This window comes from Colossoma macropomum, unplaced genomic scaffold, assembly GCF_904425465.1.
Source record: "Colossoma macropomum unplaced genomic scaffold, Colossoma_macropomum, whole genome shotgun sequence".
NCBI lineage: Eukaryota > Metazoa > Chordata > Actinopteri > Characiformes > Serrasalmidae > Colossoma > Colossoma macropomum.
Window position 1 is genome coordinate 14,497,623 of NW_023494793.1, and position 20,840 is coordinate 14,518,462.

General features: G+C 39.0%; 1 protein-coding gene across 1 annotated transcript; it reads right to left on the bottom strand.

Annotated features, from left to right (window-relative positions):
* Positions 1-823: 823 nt before the first annotated feature.
* golm1 (golgi membrane protein 1) lies at positions 824-19,688 on the bottom strand. Its single transcript, XM_036578587.1, has 11 exons — positions 19,533-19,688; positions 17,392-17,554; positions 14,737-14,904; positions 12,321-12,500; positions 10,884-10,938; positions 8,236-8,338; positions 7,200-7,317; positions 6,588-6,756; positions 4,259-4,414; positions 4,068-4,169; positions 824-1,795 (listed from the first exon to the last, which is right to left on the bottom strand). Exons 3-11 carry the CDS (start codon positions 14,866-14,868, stop codon positions 1,683-1,685), a joined length of 1,128 nt encoding a protein of 375 aa, XP_036434480.1. The 5' UTR covers positions 14,869-14,904; positions 17,392-17,554; positions 19,533-19,688; the 3' UTR covers positions 824-1,682.
* Between the last annotated feature and the right edge of the window lie 1,152 nt (positions 19,689-20,840).

Below are 20,840 nucleotides of genomic sequence, written 5' to 3' on the forward strand. Positions count from 1 at the left end.
GAGAATTGTTTGATTGATGGAGCTTAAGATTAAAAGGATTGAGGAGTTAAAGTGGCAGTAAAAATTAAAGAGTGGACAAATTAAATATTGATAAATTTGATATATTTAGTAGTATATATTTAGCTTTTGTGTGTTTTCTTCTTTTCTGACACTGAGTGCGTTTACATGCACTTGAGTAATCAGATAATGTGAAACTCCGGGTCTACATGAGGCAGTAATCAGATTTCAACGTTGCAATCAGCCAGTAAACCCACAGATAAAGACGTGACGTAAACGTAACATAAACTCAAACTTCATGCCGCAGCTTTTTTAATCATCGTGCCACTTCACCTGAAAAATATGAGCATACATCATCTAGAAGATGAAGAATATTTAAATCCTTCATTTTGTCAAGCATGCAGATGATTTCAGCATGGCTCCAGAAGTGTTTTGCAAGACAATTTTGCTTGGAACAGTTGAAGGTAAAAGAAGAAGAGGATGACCAGATACAAGATGGATGGATACAATCAGAAGAAATATAAACCAGCCATTCAGAAGCATGAAGACCTAAACAGAAGACAATACATTCTGGAGGAACATTATCTAGGAAAATGCTGTTCTTATAAAGCATGCTTTCAAATGTAAGCCACATACAGACCGTTAACATTGGATATCAGCATCTGAAAGCAATTAAATATATTTGTGTTTAAAAATTTACATTTTTCCACATATTATGCAAGAGAGGGTCATCAAATCCTTGTCATCAAACAAGTGAAAACCTGACGGCCACTGTAAGACTTTCTTTTTTGAAGATTGAGATTACAGGCCATGAAACTGAAGACGGTCTGTTTTGTTAGACTTTATTGACATTAATCAATCACATATCAAAAACATTTTAGAAACTAAACCGCTTGAAAATGCGCAATCGCAAAATATACATTGCAAAAGAGAGAATGCAGCTAAAATTTAAATAAGCATCATTAGAAAAATCACAAACTAAAACATCTTAGAAAAAAGTTCCAGTTTTCCGTCTTCAAATCAAAGCAGATAAAACGTCTTGCTAACATACGTAACATTCCAAAACGTTTTTTATTAACTGAAAACTTCATTCTGAGTTACAGTAACCTTCTACTGGAAGATCTGATTCATATTTGAACAGTCCTTCAGCATGACTGATGTACTAAGCTATGGTAAATGCAGAAAGGTTTAAGAAAGAAGATCAGATTAATAGCTTTTAAAACCATATAAAACCCTGAACCCACCTACAGACATTTTCAAATGTTGTACAAAATAACAGCATTTCTAACAACTGAGCTATGAACTGAAATGTTGCACTGTTATAATATTTTGCTGATTTCAGACCAATGAAATGTAGCACAGTGGATCAATATTTCAAGTAAGCGATTTAAAGGCATAAATGTATAGCTTGTACATACATTCAGTTTAGCCTGGTCTCTGGAATGATCAAAAGGCTGTACATACAAAGCCTGCTTTCAATGTAAGCTATCTACAGACTGTAAAACATGAAACCATGTTCAGTTTGGTGATATGTTTGTGTGCTGCAAACCCTTCGTCATGTGCAGCTGGGCAAAAGTTACTGTGGGTTTCATTACTGGATGGAGCTGCCGCTCACTGACCGGCCCAGCAGGAGCAGTGAGGTTTGCGCTGAAGGGAGTGTAACCTCTGTCAGACGTGTAAGACTATTATACTTCAGCAAGCTCTGCTTGTTTGTCTGCTTCGAACTCAGGCTCGTTCTCGTCGTCACCGTTGTAGTCCGCCAGCTCCTCCTCAAACTCCTGCGCAGCTGTTTTATCATCTACACAAACACAACAGCCGACAACACCATCACAATCAACACACTGAAGGGATGATTTGACAAAAATCTACATAATTTTCCACCAAGATGTGTTGTGTCCAAATTTTGCTTCTGTACTTTATATGCAAGGCTAATAGTGCTAACCAACATTAGAAGTCAATAGTCACCCAAATCACTTCCATAAATGCGTCCCTCAAAGTTTCCCAGCCTACATCAAGTTCTTAAGGTCGTGCCAACTTGTCAGTGCGGTTAATGACAGATTATGCATGATTTTTATTGTTTCTTTTTCAAAACAACCGTAACGCTGCCTTCACTTCCTCCTCGGAAGTTCCTACTTATGACTTTGGCGATTGTAAGTATGACTTGCAAAGCAGAAATCCGATTACTGCCTGACTCATGTAGACCTGGAGTTTCCCATTATCGGATTACCCAAGTGCATATAAATGCGTTGATCAGATTACTGACAAAATCTGATTTTCTGCAGTTATTATTACATAAGTGCATGTAAACACACTCAGTGTTTCCCACTAGTAATCATGACTTTGTTGGTAGTGTTCATGTGCTCATCTCATAAAAACAAGAAAGCAGCATTTATTTGAAAATTTCAAACTGAAGATATGCGTTTATAAATAGAAAACACACACACACACACACACACACACACACACACACACACACACACACACACTTTCTAAGCCGCTTATCCTTCTGGGTCGCAGGGGGAAGCTGGAGCTTATCCCAGCGGTCACTGGGCGAAAAAGCAGGAAACACCCTGGACAGGTCGCCAGTCCATTGCAGTGCAAACAGACAGACATATACATTCACACCACACTCCCACTTAGGGGCAGTTTAGCATATCTAATTAGCCTGACTGCATGTCTTTGGACTGTGGGAGGAAACCCATGCAGACACGGGGAGAACATGCTCCACATAGAAAGGATCCTGGTCACCTGGCTGGGGAATCAAACCCAGGCCCTTCCTGTTGTGAGGGAAATCAAATCTGCAGGGGAATCGAAACAACACCTATTGTGTAAAACGCCCCCAAAGTTTTGTTGTTTTCATAGTTCACAGTAAATTATACTGTGTCTTAAACCACTCTTCATATAAACTTAATGAAGATCTCGCTATGATTTAAGCGGGTTTAAAGAAGCAACATTAGTCCCGTAGCTCCATTGCTAAACTAAAGAAGCAAATTTTGGACACCAAGCATGTCTTGGCTGAACAACAACAACATATGGGTAGAAAGTGTAAAATTGTGTAAATTTGATTTTTTGCCAAACTATTCCTTCATTAGACAGCACACAACGGCAGACTCAGGATGAGTTTTCCGTTTTGTTTCACAACCAGTCTTAAAACAGTATTGTGGTGAAAAATCAGAATTGACACTAAATTATATGCTACATTATAATACTAAAATATTAATACACTAAATTATCATTAAAATTACACTAAATTTTACCCTTACCCCAAACATAGTTGAAATCTGCTTCTTTAGATTTGCGCTTGAAGGTGCAGGGCTAGTGTAGCTAAGTAATGAAGTAAACTTATAGCCACCAGTTAAATCATAGCTGTCGATGCTGTTTGAGAAAACGTGTGATGATTTAAGAATGCAGTGCCATCACTTGTTAGCCATATTTATTTTGCAGCTCCACCACAAAACTAAAGAAGCAAACTTGAGACAACAAACATGTCTATGCTGATCAACCACATCTGGGATAAGAGGAAAACTGTCAATTTGACTGATTTGTCACTTTACTTTGATATCAGTTGTAATTTTGCAATAATGCAGATGTTTTATCAAATGTGACTCAGTCATAAACATCAGCCCCCCTCCCCATGTAAAACTAATCCTGTCTGAGTACAACTGGGCTGTCCACAGTGCTGCCCCAGCCCGAATGCGACTTGTGGCTTCTCTCTTGGAATTCTCATAACTTACAAGTGGGCTGCTAGGAAATTTACTGCAATTTTTCCTTTCACCTGATGGTGGCAGCAGTACCACAAATTTACAGGGTGTTGTACCACACTGTGTTAACAAACTTGGCTAAAGTGCAAAAGCCTTTTTTTCCCTCTGACTGGACCTGCAAATTAATTTACTGGAAGACATTTAGTCATGACTACAGCTAAAACACTGACAATAAGAAACAGCAATTACATTCAAATTTGTGGGAAACAGTTTATTTTGATATTGTCCAATCTGATCCTCTTTGAGAAGTTTGGACACCACCTTGATGTTTTGATTCCAATTAAGTTTGTTTTGTGAAAAGATCTGCACCTTTGAGTTTGGACAGACGTTTCTCAATCTCGCCTTCATTGTCGTATTCTATAGCATCATCTTCCTTCCCCTCTCTGTTCACCGCAGCGTCCAGCAGAGCATCTGCACAGAGAAAAGGAGTGTGAGAAGTGTTCATGTGGGAGTTTGCATTTCAGTTGAAAAGGGGGGCAACACAGTTGGGCTGTTTCTACCTGCAGCCTTTAGGTCTCCTCCTTTGATGTCCATCACTCCTTCCAGGGCCTCATCATTGGCAAGGCTGTTCAGAGTCTTGTTCTGATTGGATGGTTTGGAGGGTTTGGAGGTGGATGGCAACTTAGGCTTGTCTGAACCCTCTGCAGTCACTTCAGCTTAAAAGCAAGACAGTAAGGGAAAGAGATATAACACGTATTTCAGCCAGGGATGGTCACATGTATGCAGAATCTCTGACACTGACAGTGGTGCACGCAATATTCTCACAATAAGCACAAACTCCATCTCACCTTCAACTGGCAGAAAAAAGGTTTATCATTAACTGATATTGTTTTTAGCCTATAAGCTGTTGGTTTTATCTAACATGACAGAAGTGGTTAGAACAGAGTTTCTACAGAAACCTGACCTAAAAGAGGTTGGAAGCCTTGAGTATTTGCTTTCAGAAAAACATTAGCAATGTAGCATTTTTATGAGCCTACATAGCTAATGTGTAGCTAAAAACTCAGTTAGAAGCTACATCAAGGATTAAGAATAAAAATGATGGTGCGAAATAAAACCACTGCATCGCTTTTACTTAGCACCCATAGTCCCTCTTGTTTTTTTAAAAATTTCTGCCTAATTCAGTCACTGAGATGTGAAATAAAGTCACTGAGTATAGTTTGATGAGGAGCGCACTATTCTAGACTTTCTTACTGTGCATTCTGACTAATTCTGATATTCGAGAATCCGCAAAAGTTAATGGATATGGCTAAATGTGGAGACGGAAAAAAAAACGTGGGAAAAAAATTCTAATATTCGACTGATGTCTCACTTGTTGACAGCAACACTGGTAAAGCCAATGTTTGTACACTGTTAGTTATTAAAGCACCCTGACAGATAAAATATAGCCATGGTGTGCTGTGTGGTTAATGGCCGTTTGATGCTGTGAGAAAAAAAAGAGGCTAAAGAGCTAAGCCAGCAGAGGAGAAATGTTTGGATAGTGAAAACAGCCTGAAGCAATGTCAATGTTTAGTTTAAAAAAAAAAGCTCACGATAATGTGGCTGCTTTCAAAACAAGCAAACCTCAACATGGGTTTCATTGGTTTCAAGCCAATACTGATCACTTATATCTTAATTTATTAGTTTGTACATGAAAATATTTGGATCAAATAGCATAAAACCCTGCTGCAACATCAACATTTGCACTGCTTCAGAAAGCTATGTTTTGCCATCACCACCAAAAGCAGGGAAGGCATTTCTGGCCATAAATAAACAACTATCCACTTTGGCTTCACCACGTTTTATAATGTATGAGAACATCTGCAGACATCTGACAGCTCTTTCTCAGTTCAGTGATTTTCAATGAATTAATGCAACTACTTTTTTCGCATCATTTGCAGCTTGACTAAGCTCTGCTGCACGATTCTTTATTAAATATTATTTTTTTGCTTTGCTTTGAATTAAGATCAAAATTCTTTAACATACCAATTTCTTAAAGAACAATATGTAAAACTTGCAGCATGTATAAAATTAATCAATAAATCAATCTAAAAAAAAATTCAGGAACATGGATTGTGGTAAAACTTCTAAATGTTTTTCTGTCTATTAGAAAAGTCATTCTGTCTCTAAGGGCCTGATCCTTTTAGATCATCCTAGAATGTTGGTGGTTTGGGCCAGTTGAGGGTGATGGTACAATTATTCTTCTGCTCTCTATGGGAGAAGGAACTGAACCAAAGCGGTGACCTGTAAACAACTCTGTATTAAGACGTCTTGAAATAAATCTAACCTTCTCTTCAAAAGGGCAGGACCCCATGTAGTTTATCCTCAATAACTTCTATAATGACTCCACAAGTCAACAAACACTTTATAAATAAATTGTGTTTCTTTAAAGTATTTAAGGGCAGGGCTGCTGCAGTGGCAAATTTTCAACAGGAGTGAGATACCATCATCAGAAGCTCAGGCATAATTGAGTGTTAGGCTGGCACTGAGAAACTTGCATGCAACATTTCTAGTTGCCTGCAACCTGTCCGTTACACAAAGCAATTTAAAAACAGAACTGCATGCAACACATTTGTTAATCCATTAGATAAACAGATGTTATTTAGATATTTTTTATATGGTATATCATTCTCACACTCAAGCAATGAGCTTGTTTACAGAGGTTACCAAAGCCTAGATGGTCTACAATTTGACTTCATGACTGTTTCCAGTCTGGTCTTGGAAAAAATTCAGCTTATGACCTGTTAGTGCCCGGCTGACAGCAACAGACCCAACACTTAATTGAAATTCAGTTTTCACACCAATATCTCAGAAAGAAATCAGTCTACTTAATAAAGAGCTACTGATTTATACCTTTGCCTGTGAATATCTCAGTTTTGAGGTGCTTATCAGTTTTGGGCTTCAGTTCCGGAGCTGGTTCTATGTTTATGCGTTCGCTGGCACTTTTATCCGAGTCATTCCCAGCTGGAACTTCAGATGCAGGCCTGGAGACAATGGCCTTCTGAGTGGAGATAACAGCACCCTGCAGGCGAGAGAGAAGGAGAGACAGTGTTGGACATTCATTTTCATGGAAACATGCAAAGACTAAGAACTGAGCTTTACCATCTTTAGCCGGGCTGTTAATGATTAACCGATAACCAGCTAAGACACAAATGTTTAATCATTTTGTTACTTTTTTGATATTTGAATAAGCAAGTTTTTCATTCAACTTAAGGAATGCACTTAAATTGCACATATGAAGGTGCAAGAGCACAGCTTGTTCTGGTAGCCCTACAACTCTGGGTTTTCTGGAGATGATATGTTTGTTAACTTGAGTCAGTCCATGATTTTAGGTTTGCCAGTTAATTAACCAACCACTGACTGATAACAGGGGATTCCTTAGTCTTTAGCAGTGTTAATCCATGATTGGAGGAAATAGTTCGTTAATCTGTGAGAAAGCTCCTGTAGGAGCTGCTGCTGGTTTACCTGAACAGCTCCTGCTGAAATTTGCTTCTCATACTTCCTCTGCACCTCTTGTTTGGCTGCTGCTATCTTTTCACTGCATTCTTCCTTTTCGGCCAAGATCTGGGCATTACACTGAGTCCTACACACACACACACAAACACACACAAACAAAACTCATGCTGAAATAGTGGAGGGCAAAATCTTGGGGTAAAATGTCACATTTATGTAGTTAAACTGGTTCAGCTGGTCACTTTTGAAAGCCATTGTCCAGATATTTCTCACAATTCATCCTGTTTTTGAACCATGACAGTGTTTTTTGATAACTGAGCTGTGTAGATGTTACAGAATTCACATTTACAACTGCTCGCAAAAGCCTGAACACCCCTTATTTAAGTTCACACATCCTTTACATGGAACAAACTTGAATATGCCATTTTTCTGCAAATTGTAGAGCACAATTTCTATTTTTTTGCTTCATAGTTTTATAATTATAGTTTAACATATTGGGAGGAAAATAAAATCTAAAATATAAATTGGAACTTTTACACAGGCCACATTTCATGTTTTATGTTTAAATTCAGCAAATACATTTAAAAAAAGGCCATGAAATAGTGCAGAAGTTCGTTCTCTGTAGAGGATGTGTTAACTTATTCTCATTGAGAAAAACAATAAAACATGTAATTTGACCACAGGTGCCCAAACAGTTGCATTAGGTACAACCTCTATACAGTGGGGTTAGTTTATCACACTGTATGGCTTAGTTGTAACAAAGTAAACAATGAGCAAAATTCATTCGACATATCAGTTTACCGATACTGGTGTTACACAATAATACTGATTTTTAATTTTACTAGTATTGAAAGACAACAAACACTTAAATGTACCAAACTGACAAAAGTTAATCGTAATGTAACTGCCAGATACTCAACACTGTGAAAGAACAGTTCAATATGAAATAAATAGTAATGTACACCTGACACGGTGACATATGTGAAATATATTGTGATATTGAATTTTATCAGCTTCATATTAATTTCAGTCATTTTATCAGACTTACATGTCGTAGGTGAGTTTCTTATTCAGTGTGTTCATGTTACTCTTACACGACTGCACCTCCTTCTGCACCTTACTGAGGTCTTCCAGGAGAGTCTTCATCTGGTCTAGAGCAAGAAAATGAATTACAGAAAATAGGAGAAGTTAAATATAACACTTTTTAAGACTTTTTAAATGCCACTTCAAATGTAATTTAAGACTAATTTACAGTAGTGATATACCAAATATGTAAAAACTCTCCTCAAAATAAATCACACCTACAGATGTAAGCAAAAGTTTGGGCACCTCTGGTGAAATAACTTGCATTTTATTTTAATATAGTGAAACTAAATCAACACATCCTTTAGAGAGCACACTTCTGCAGCTCATTTTAATATACAATTACTGTTTATTTGTTGAATTTAACATGAGTAAAAGTTAAAGTTTCACACTTTATGTTTAATCTTTTCCAATATGTTAAAAATCAACAAATAAACAGAAATTGTGCACTAAAATTTGCATTTAAAAAAGGTTTGTTCCCTGTAGATGACTTTTTCCAACTTAAAAATAAAAATAAAAAAAAATCAAAAGCCTATGACTGTATATTGGTGTGTGTCTGTAAATGCTCTCAACAGAAGGTGATGTTAATTTAAATCACACCCCTGCATCGAGTTATTATTCAGTGTCAGATGACCAAAATGTACATGTACATTCTAATCTAACAATTAAGACTAATAGCCCATAGATGTAAGAAAGGTTAGCATGGCTAACAAAGTTCCCCAGAAAACTCAAAATAAGCACATGTGAAAAACAGTTTTGTTGACTAATGATAGCGTTTCGCTAGCTAACTAATTTTGCTTGTGTTGTCGTTTGTTCTGAAATGAGCATGGGCTAGAAAAAAGTGGGGGCAGGTTTTAGAGGGCAATATTCTTGTTTGATGGTTGAACCAATTTTGCAAAAGTTTGTGTTTAAATCTTAGTTACTTTCAAATATACTTCTACTAATGGTGCATAGCTTTTTCTGCGCTCTATGGAAAAAATGATCCAGTACAGAACATGATGTGTACAAAGTGTACTGAATGATGTCTTATAAAAAACAACGTTTTCTGTTAAACCAACACAATGGCAGCATTAGTCTAGACGTTTTGGCATCTGCCGATTTTGCCCATTGAGCTATGGATATAACTGTGGCCTCACTGAACTGGAGCTGTGGATATTGGTAACATGTTTGGAGCTGAAAGTAAAACCACAGCACACAGCATTATCTTAGCAAAGACGTAACTTCAGCAATTAGCCTTTTCTAGTCATGTTTTGTCTTCTTTATGCTATTTATGTTTCCTATTGATGGGGAGGTGTAAATACACAATACGGCCAAAAGTATGTAGACACCTGATCATCACACCTATATGAGCTTGTTGGACATCTCATCCCAAAGCCATGGGCATCAATATGTAGTTGGCCCCCTTTGCACCTATAACAGCCTCCACTCTACTGAGAAGGCTTTCCAACAGATATTAGAGTGTGTCTGTAGGAATTTGTGCCCATTCAGTCCAAAGGGCATTTGTAAGGTCAGGCACTGATGTTGGATGAGAAGGTCTGGCTCGCAATCCATGTTCCAATTCATCCCTAAAGTTTTCAATGGGGTTGAGGTCAGGGCTCTGTGCAGTTCCTTCACACCAAACCCGCCAAACCACGCCTTTACGGACCTTGCGTTGTGAACAGGGGCACATCATGCTGGAACATGAACGGGTCTTCCCCAAACTGTTGCCACAACGTTGGAAGCATATAGTTGTCTAGAACGTCTTTGCATGCATCATTAACATTACTCTTCAGTGGAACATATGAAGCCAAGCCCAAACCCTGAAAAAACAGCCCCAGCCTATTATACCTCCTCTACCAAACTTTACTGTTGGCATTCTGCATTCTGATAGGTACTGTTTTCCTGGCATTCACCCATCAGACTGCCGGACAGTGGCATGATTCATCACTCCAGAGTTTCCACTGCTACAGAGTCAAGTGGCGGTGTGCTTGACACAATTCCAGCCAACGCTTGGCATTGCACATAGTGATCTTAGGTTTGTTTGCAGCTGACTGACCATGAAAATCCATTTCATGAGGCTCCCAACACAGTTCATAAGTAGATATTGCTTCCAGAGGCAGTCTGGAAGTCTGTAGTGAGCGATGAGACAGAGGATAGGCTATTTTTACACACTGCATGCTTCAACATTCAGCAGTGAGTTTACATGGTCTACCGCTTCATGGCTGAGCTGTTGTTAATCTTAGATGTTTCCATTTCACAATAATAACACTTACAGCTGATCTAGCAGAACAGAGATTTCACAAACTGACGTGTGGCAAAGGTGCCACATTTAAAGTCACTGAGCTCGTCAGTGCAACCCATGTCTATGCGCTTGACTTTATACACCTGTTAGCAAAGGGTGTGACTGCAACACCTGAACTTGTACCCATGTACCCATGGTCTAATAGTGTATTTTATGACTACTAAGCTCAATGTTAAAACTAGTTTGTGTGGTACAACCGGTTTTAATTTAGTAACCTGACTTAGACTTTACTTGCATAATATCCGGCCTACATTTGAACTTAGGCACAGCTGGTGCAACAGCCCCCTGCAGACACCTTGTTTGTTGGGACAGATAGAGAAATAGTCACTCACTTTTCATCTCTTGAACAGTTTTGGCACTGGTGGAAATGTTGAGCAGTAGATTCCCCTGTAACAATGCAATGTTTGTTGGAAATGTTACATCGTATTCATGCTAGGCACTGACACAACACAGAGATATGCAAAGCATTGTTTGCCTAAATAAATAACCATAACACAATAATATCATTTCCTCCAAACAGAAGGCAGAAAGGACAGAGAACATTTCAGAGCTTCTACAACACTTTCAGAGGTATTTGACTTTGCATCACTATCATACAGGACTATCAGCTGCCAGGACTGGAGTTGAGAACCCTGAGAGCCATGAAGCTGCTACAACATATGATAAAGCTTATGATTATCATGTACATGCTTTGCCAGTTCCACACATGAGATTTTCCATTACAAGTTAGCTTGAAGCTATTTTTTTTTTCCACAATACTTTATGGCTCGAGTCTACATACAGTCTTCGGACAAACAAAACTTTTACAGACATTCAGGATTTTTTCATTACTTCGCATGTTCCAGTGTTACAGTGAATTATTTATTAAATATTTAAACTTAAAACCTAATTCTGAATATTACTGGATTTGCCTTTTAGCCTATTAGCAGTGAGCGCGTATGCATGCACTTATTAATCCGATCATAATCGGATTTCTGCAGTTATCTGATTATTCAAATGGTCATGTAAACACCATACTCTGATCTAGAAATCCAATTAAGAAATCCAATAAAGAGAGCTGGATTTTAGCTCAGTAATCAGATTTCTCAGGGCATGTGAACTCTTACTCCGATTTCTATCGGACTTCTCAGTCTGCGCATGCGCGAGAGCAGACAGTGGATGTTGCGAGATGGCAGCAAAACACTGGTGGAGTGGTGCTGAAACCAAACATGAAGTAAAGGATTTGAATATTCTTCATCTTCTCGATGATGTAAGTTCATATTTTCAGGTAAAATGGCAGGATATTTAAAAAAAAAACAAGCTGTGGTATGAAGTTTGAGTTTTACATCACGTCTTCTTCTGTGAGTCTGTTGGCTGGTTGCAAAGCAGAAATCCGAGTATGGTCTGACTCATGTAGACCTGGAGTTTCCCGTGATTTGATTACTCAAGTGCATGTAAACGCGTTGATTTTCTGCAGTTATCGGATTATTGAGTGCATGTAAACGCACTCAGTGACTATTTTAAGTGTCCACGGTTTCCATGCATGCTTAATATCACAGTACTCCACACTACAGAATGCTGGGACATGTCTATTTTTGACTCAGCTTAGATCTGGCATTGGGAATCCATTTTGACTATCTTTCATTTTGAGTATCTTTCCATTATATCTAATTATGGTGTCACCATATGGTGTTGTGTGCTCATGAGGCCTCTAGGGTATTTGAGCGTATCTGTGACTGCGCTCTAACTCTAAGCAGCCCCCTGTGCATTAACCTGATGTGTGGGGATACCTTCTCTTGTTCCCACATGTTCTGGGCGTTCTGCTGCTGTTTATGGTGATTGTTTTCCATGAGGTTGAGTTGCTCTGTTTGTTGGCGCAGTTGCTTCTCTGCCTCACTCCTGCCCATCTGCTCCCGCTCCCTCTCGGAGGCTGCCTGCCGCACACGCTCTTCCAGCTCCAACAACTTGGCCTAAACACAGACACATCCGATTAGAATCAAGAACAACTGCAGTGGGACATAAATACACTACCTTACTGATACATGAGGTTACAGTGTTAGAGAGGAATGAAATACACAAAACTGTAGAGAGAAGATGGGCTACAGGACTGGAAACTGGAAATCAGGGGTCAACATTCCAGGGGCATCCAGCAATAGGCAAACATCATTTCACATTTTGGCCACTAAAACTGTAGAGCCTGTGGCCCGAGTGGCCATCTCCCTTTGAGATGTTTTTTTCCCTTTTAACCAACCTGTTTGGTCAGACATGGATAGCTATTGTGATCATTTGGTGACCATGGTGGTCTCCCTATTGTGCTTGCCCACCTGGCAACATATGCTGTTCCACTAACTGTAGTCTGAGAATATCACTCTATAAAATGAGTATTAAATAAGCTAGCGTTACACAGAGAGGCTATCACTGCAGTAGTTAAACAGTATCTATGACATTCACAGCAGCAATGGTCTTATTAATGTAAAGTCTTTAATATTTTTCTTTTTCAAAGCGACACCTTACTGTTTGCACATTACCAAGTATGCATTTTCAGTAGGGAAAGGGCTTAAGATCTGTTCAGTAATGCTGTGTTTACATGTTGGCAGCAGACAGACAACGGCAAACTGGTTATTCCATTGTTTAAAATGGAGCCGCAAAGGAAAATTCTAGCAGCAATGTTCTGCAGACCGTGGTGGGAAATGAAACGCACCGTCGAGAGTTTTTGAGAATTTTTTCCATCTTTTGTCACCAACCACAGTGGTTAAATAAATCGGATGTTGATTTTTTTTTTTATTTTTGAGAGAGATGGACGCCAAAGGTCAGGTCATTGGATTCCAGATGAACCGAGTATTACGCAACACAAAATAAAGGAGTTTAGAGTGACCTCCTGCCTTTTTCCACCCTAAAAATACACAATCTACACTGCTACAGCTCTCCTCTGATAACCATCCATTTTCACTGGTAACGCTGTCACTATGCCAATGTTTGCATGGCTTTCTGCCATCATTGGTCACATACTGATATGAGGCACAAATATATGAACACAGCATTAGAGATCTTTCCAGTTTTTGGAATGCAATGTATGTATTGTGTCCCAGAGATCAGAGTCTATACAGTTTGGAGCAACACAGAGTGTTGATTTGACACCAGCAACCCTGTTTTAGTTTCTTTCAACAAGATGTCTAAGCCAAAAACTGATTCTAGATTAGGAGCAGGTCCCCCACTCAAAGACGATCTGGTCAGCGATGGTCCTGTGGTCATCTTTTGACAGCTTGAGGGTAGTGGATAAACTCTGAATTTCAACAGATGCGCTACAGTCAATAAACCTACAGACTGCACCTATATGGTAACTGTACCTGTTACCTTGCGTTCACACCGGCAGCAACTTTTCACCTCTTGTCGCCCAAATAGCAGGCCACTCATTGCCTGTGGACGTTTCTGAACTCAAGCGGACCATTGGTTGCCATGGCTTTACTGACACCAACAACAAATCAGAGGTGTTCCTGCTAGAAATAAAAGTCCTGGTGAGAAATCGCTTGTGTGCTTATTTTTATTTAATGCCTGTGTCTGTGCAGTCAGTTTGTGAGGAAAACGCTATTTGGTCTTTGTGAATACTGTCTATTTGCGGCGAAAGCACCGCCGCCATTATTCCACCTGTAGTAGCAACAATTATTTAGGAACCAAAAATGGAGCGTACCGTTTCACAGTGGCGGAGATAAAGCGTGTACTACGCTGCTCGATGCTCAATTCCTATTGGTAATCGTCACATCACTTCGCTCCTTATTTGCATAAAGTTTAACTCCGCTCAACTTTGTGGCGTCGCTGACTCCGCCCACCCTGCGTCGCCAACGCTAGTGCTGCCTCCCGTCACTGGAAGTTGTAAGCTCTCACTGAAAATGAATGACCTCCGGCCGCTTTGTCGCATCACGTCGCCGCCAATGTGAATGCACCGGTTATAAAATGGTATGTGGGTACTAAAAAGGTGTAACTAATAAACAGAGTATATATAATTAATTTCAAAGCAATTAGTTCCATTTTTACAGTTATGAGATGAAATAAAGTAAGGTTTATTTTAAATTTCCTTCCGTTTTTGGCTCTTGGTTTTAGTAACAGGATCTATAAATGAATCTGAGTCAAAGGTTAACAGCATCTTTATCACCTATTACATGTATCTAATACAAACTTAATATATTATATGTACACATATACACAAACCTGTAGCTCCACATTTCTTGAGTTGGACACCCAGTAGTTGAAGCCCAGCAGAAGGACGCAGGCGATGAGAGCAGCCATGAGCAATGATGGAGAGCGACCTCCCCGACGGCCATTCACCAGAGCCCCCATCATCCCACAGATCCAAGCAACACGCAGTCAGAGATGGTCCTAAAATTAGAGAAACCAAGATAAAGACACTTCCTCCTGGTGAAAGGGGAAAACGTCACGTCTGTGGCACTTTTGTGTCTGTGGCACTGAGGTTCTATTGTTGGTGGGTGAGAACCACCACAAATACCAAACTGAAGCACTCTTTGTTGTTATCTTGACACTCCCGTGCCAAGCTTTATTCAAAGGAGTAGGTGGCGCTTCCCTGATTTGCATGGGAGTAAATGGATCCGCAGCCTGTCGGGAAAATGCAAACTGCAAAGATAACTTGGCTTGTCTGCTGTTTGATTTGTCCAAGGCTAAAGCCTTAAGCTTTATCATGATAGCATGCTGCACATTTACAAAAGCCTGTAGCACCTTGGATTTCAGAGATCAAAGAAGAGCACTTTACTGGCCTTTCACTAATTTTGGCCAGTGTGTTTAGTGAACTGCTTTAGTACAGGAAGCTCAGGGACACAGCCTTATCTTTAACTCGCCAACTATAAAACATATGGGTTTCTTTAGTCCTGAAGAACCGGTGGAATTAATCTGAGATGTAGTGCTGGGCAGCATTGATAAAATTCAATAGCACAATCATTTCCAAATAAATACCATCCAATACTGTGAATTAACCATAATTATGAGTGGGCAATATGACATATTGTAATCATAATAATTTATATAAAAACAATATAATATGCTTCTCTGAACATATCAGGAATAATGTCAGCACTTTGCAAACACTGACCAACTGCATGTTTCTTTATAAGGAAAGCAAATTGGTCCCGTTTAACTGGATTTAATGCAATGCAGTATGCCAAATACTGAATAAAAAATATATTTTTTTTCTTTTTTCACTGTTCCAATTGATCAAATATCTGAAAAAATATACATATTCTGACATATCGTGTATCGTGAAAATTTCTCAAAGTATCACAATGTTATATTTTTGCCATCACCCATGCTTCCTAAGTGCTGTTAATCTATGCTAAAAGACTGTTATACAAACCTGATACAGCTTACTTTAATGGGACTGTTTTGTTCTGTTTTCTTCTCTTAAAAATGACAGGTAACTTTACACCACATTGTAAATGTCAGAGTGAAAAAGCATAAAAATCGAGATCTATTGTTTATTTAATTTTCTTCTATTTTGAACTGTTCTTTCAAATCAATCTGAGGCACACAGCAAACAATATACATTGTAGTTAACTGGCACAGCCTAAAGGCATGTTTAGGTAAGTCAGGGTCCAGGATTCAGCTTCACAAAATGCACATAAAAGCACAGGGAAGAGTGATGTTTGTGACAAACATCCAAACATCTGAGCAAAGCAAATCGATTATACAGTAAAAAACAAAGGAAACACTTTTGCCGCTGTCACGCTGTTATATTTTCATATTTATGCATCATTTCTTGTTCCTCTGCTGAAAAGCTACCTTTTGAAACATGACTCTGTTTGGCCCAAACATCAAAGTTCTTTTAGTATGTTAGGTGCATAAGTTCTGTCAAACAACTTAATAACTGATGACTGAAGGACTGGAGGGTCACCTATATGAGAGAGTGTCCTAAGAGCTGTTTATGATCTGAAATCCTGGTCTTAATTTGCGTTGGAGCAGGTTAGGCATGCAGCGCAAGTTGCCATGACGATGTATCCTGGTAAAAAGTGATCCTTTGTCATGAGATAGGAAACCCAGTTAGGTCGAACTAAGCTGGCTAAGAAAGAAATCCCACCTCATAAAACAGGCCCCTTTATACCACGAGTAAAGTACACAGAACAGAATTACAACTAAACAATGTTTGTGGCAACAAAAGACGACACTATTTTAATGGCATTATAATGGAAATAATGCACATCATGTGACAAATATACCACCAAAAAGATCAAACCTGAGTGTCAGAATTGCAATATTGTACATTATACTGGTACATTGCTCAGCACTACAGTACTCACTTCTAAATGCAAAGCAGAAGGGATGGTGTAAGAATTTCCTGAAACAGACTGAAATGTACCATTTGTAAAGTCCTTTCAATGCAGGAAAATCAACAAAATTCAGCACAAAAAAACAGGTTTAAGATGACGCTGGAACAAAAGACACAGACTTGTTTTAAAAGTTATAGACCGACAGGTGATTATCTTATTTTGCTAATAAAGAAGTGCTAACTTTATCAACTGGTTTCTGGGAGGTTTGCTTACTGTAAGTGACAAACTGAGGTAGCTGCTGTGTAGTAAAACAAATTGAGGTATTTAATTATTGTTTACATTATTATTTTAAACTAGACGTCAAGCTCAGAAATTTGAATCTGAAAATGTGCAAGATAAATGATTCTAAATTCAGTATATCCTGAGATATTCAGTGCAGGCAGAGTTGGGCAGAGTGTCCTAAACTTATACTCAAATAAAACTGTTGTTACTTTGGTGAAATAATACCCCAAGTTAGCGTGAAATGAAAAAAATAAAAAATAAAACAATAAAGTACAAAAGCAGGTAAATAAATCTGTAATGAGTAACTCACAGAACTGCAGCAGAACTTGTTAGCAAATCCAGCTTCTATCAATATAAGAAGTGGAGTCTGTAGGGCTGGTTCTTCTCTTTTAAGGATCTTTTTGGTCTGAAATAGACCTCGGGAGTCATGTGGATCTGTGACCAATCCCGAAATAGTCCAGGAACTGTCACTACTGTAACACAAAAAAAGAATTCAATGTTAACAACTACACTGTAACTAAGTAAAAACATGATCTGTTTCCTCGCAAAGGTTTGGGCACCCCTGGTCAGTTGCTGTGAATAGCTAAGCGAGTAAAAGATGATCTGATTTCCAAAAGGCACAAAGTTAAAGATGACAAATTGCTTTAATGTTTTAAGCAAGGTTACTTTTTTGTCCATCTTTTACAATTTCAAAATAACAACAAAGGAAAAGGGGCCCGAAGCAAAAGTTTGGGCACCCTGTTAGGACCGTACTTAGTAACACAAGGCAAGGACCTCACAAATCCATTCTTCCTTCTACCAGTGAAATGTTCCCTGTGTCACTGGCTGCAACGCAAACCCAAAGCATGACCGATCCAGCCCTGTGCTTTGGAGTTGAAGAAGTGCTATTTTCATTCAATTCTGCACCCTTTTTCCTCCAAACATGCCTTTGCTCATTGCGGCACAAAGCTCTATTTTAACTTCATCAGACCACAGGACTTTTTTCCCCAATGCATCAGGCTTGTTTAGGTGCTCCTTTGAAAACTTTTGACACTGGATTTTGCGGTGAGGATGCAGGAAAGCACCGTAGAACAGTGCACCGCCACTCCAGGATCTACTAAAGCTTTTTTCTATTTTTTTTGCATTCAAACAGCAGGTTTGATTTGTCTTTCTAGCAATCCTACAAGCAGTCCTCTCTGAAAGTTTTCTTGGTCTCACAGACCTCAACTTGACCTCCTATTAACTGCCATCTCTTAATTACATTATAAACTGAGGTAAGGCTACCTGAGTCCGCTTTGCTGTCTTCTTATAGTCTTCTTTTACTAACCTTGCAGATATCAATTATTTTCATATTCAGAGTGCTAGGCAGCTGCTTAGCCCATGGCTGCTGATTGCTAGGACAAGGTTTGACGAATCAGAGTATTTATAAAACTTTAAAATTTGCACCACTTGGCCTTTCCTAACAATGAAGGCCATGAAGAAGCCACAGCTCTAACAAGCAAAGACCTTGGCAAAAGTCATGTGAGAGCTCAAATCTCTTGGTGTGCCCAAACTTTTGCATGGTGCTCTTTTTCCTTTTTGACTCCAAAATTGCACATAAAAAAAAAAAAAACGCTAATCTTGCTTAAAATGTTGAGAATACCGTTTCTTTAACTTTAACCTAATACCTTTTGGAGATCAGTTCATCTTCTACTCACTTAGCTACTCACAGTAATATGTTTTCTGCTTCAGTCTCTGAATGAACACAGAAACCAAATCCAGTATAAAGAACCCGAGTGGTTCTTTACAATGGCACCATGAGTAAGAGGACAGAGGCTCCACTGTAGGGACTCTATTGTACATTTTACGAAAGAATGTATTACAGAAAACAGTATTATTTAAGAAAAGTGAGATATTAACTCTGTTATTCAGTCGTAACATTAGTAATAACAGTAAGAGTTAGCTTCAACACGTCCCTTACATTTAGGCTCGCGGGTTGCTGAATCTCCTGCTGTTCAGCATCTGATTTTGTGTCGAGCGTCGACAGCAAGTACCACGTCCTTAACTGTAAATGATTAGGTTTAGCTTTCATATGATAACTGAGGCAGATTAGCGTTAGCAGTCATTAGTTAGCTAACACAGTTAAACGGCGTTCAGGAAGCAACACGTCAACAATTCACTGCTAGCGTGCTCTGCGAATGATACTTCCAGTAGAACAGAGACCGCCATCAAATCCTTCCACTGTCTCTGTTATCTGTGTGACACTGGAGCTACATGCTCAAAATCAGATACGCAAACCTAATCACATGCTAACAAATGAGCACTACGCCCGCGACGAACGCAGCTAGCCGGTTCGTTCAAATTAGCCTGCTAGCTAACCAACATTACGATTCATGTACACTGGCTACCGAGCGAATCGGTCAGCCGGGCTGCTCTCATCTCTGTTTTAACTAGAAAAAAAGATATAACGTTATTATCACAAAATGATCTTACCACTGTATTAAACGGTCACGTCACGGAAACTTCGACATTATCAGTAATCCGCTTTCTCAGACTGAGGGTTTGTCTCCGAGCAGACTTCGCTGCTTTCACTCCCTCAGAGCGCTTTTTGATTTGACCCGCATCAATAGCAGCGCTGCAGCGACTCGGCTCGCTCGTGAATGAATCGATTCTTTCCAACCGATTCTTTGCAACAAATCGGTTAAAGCAAATGAATCGAACGATTTGGTCGAATTTGGTCGAATCAGTCCATGTATAGACTGATTTCCCCTACGGAGCCCTGATGATGACATCCTGTATAAATAAAAATAATGCGTGGCCACGCCTTATTAACACGCCTTACTAAGTCATGGCCACGCATTAGGATCTCATTCCCACACCTTACTAAGTCGTGGCCATGCATTATTTTTATTTATACAGGATGTCACCAGCGGGGCTCTGCAGCAAACTATAGTGAGGGAACGCAAAAATAAAATTGAATTTTTTTTCCACAGTGGCTCTAGGGTTTCTGTAACATTACAATGAGGGACGGGCATATACATTTACAATTCTGTGTAAAAATAAAAATATACAATAATAATAATAATAATAATAATAATAATAATTTCCTAACAGCCAAAAAGTACAAATCACTATTTTTTTCAGCAGAAAAGTATTAAATATATTTATCAGAAAACACACAGAAGCCTCAACGACTAAATATTACATAGTTCAGTATTTAGCGTGTTCACTCTTAGTCTTTATTACAGCTTCCGCTCTTTGGGGACCCCTTTTTTCAAAGAAATCTTTAGGAATATTTTTTCCACACCTACAAAGTTCAGCCTTACAAGTTGTTTTTCTTCTTCTCACAATCTCAGTAATTCCAAACACACTGGGTGATGTTGAGATCTGGACTCAGCAGTGGTCAGTGTATTGTTCAAATAACACCAGCAGCTTCTTTGTTTGATTTATAACTGTCCTTTTTTATTTGTATTCTCAGTAAGGTCTTCTTGACAGCTACACATCCTTTCAGACCCACAGCGCTGAGTTGTCTTCTCATAGTGGAAGGATGGACAGAAACACCTGTGGATTTTTTCAGATCTGAAGTACGAGTGGAGCTTGATTTCCTCCTCTCTCTCAAAGATGACAGCTGTAAATGCTGTTTATCTGATGGTGTCAGTTTTGGTGGTCTAGCAGGTTTTGCATGGTTGTAACACGTTCAGTTTTCTCTACAGAAATACCTGTTTTTTCAGTTATTGTTTTTGGCTTTTCCCTCCTCAGTCAAGCGGAGTATGTCCACAAATTATGTGAGGGATGTGTATA

Coding starts and splice junctions, on each gene's coding strand:
- golm1 (XM_036578587.1), bottom strand. CDS start 14,868: ATGATGGGGGCTCTGGTGAATGGCCGTCGGGGAGGTCGCTCTCCATCA. Junction 10,939..12,320: donor ACATGTGGGAACAAGAGAAG/GTATCCCCACAC, acceptor GCATTGTTACAG/GGGAATCTACTGCTCAACAT. Junction 4,170..4,258: donor AGGAGACCTAAAGGCTGCAG/GTAGAAACAGCC, acceptor TTCTCTGTGCAG/ATGCTCTGCTGGACGCTGCG.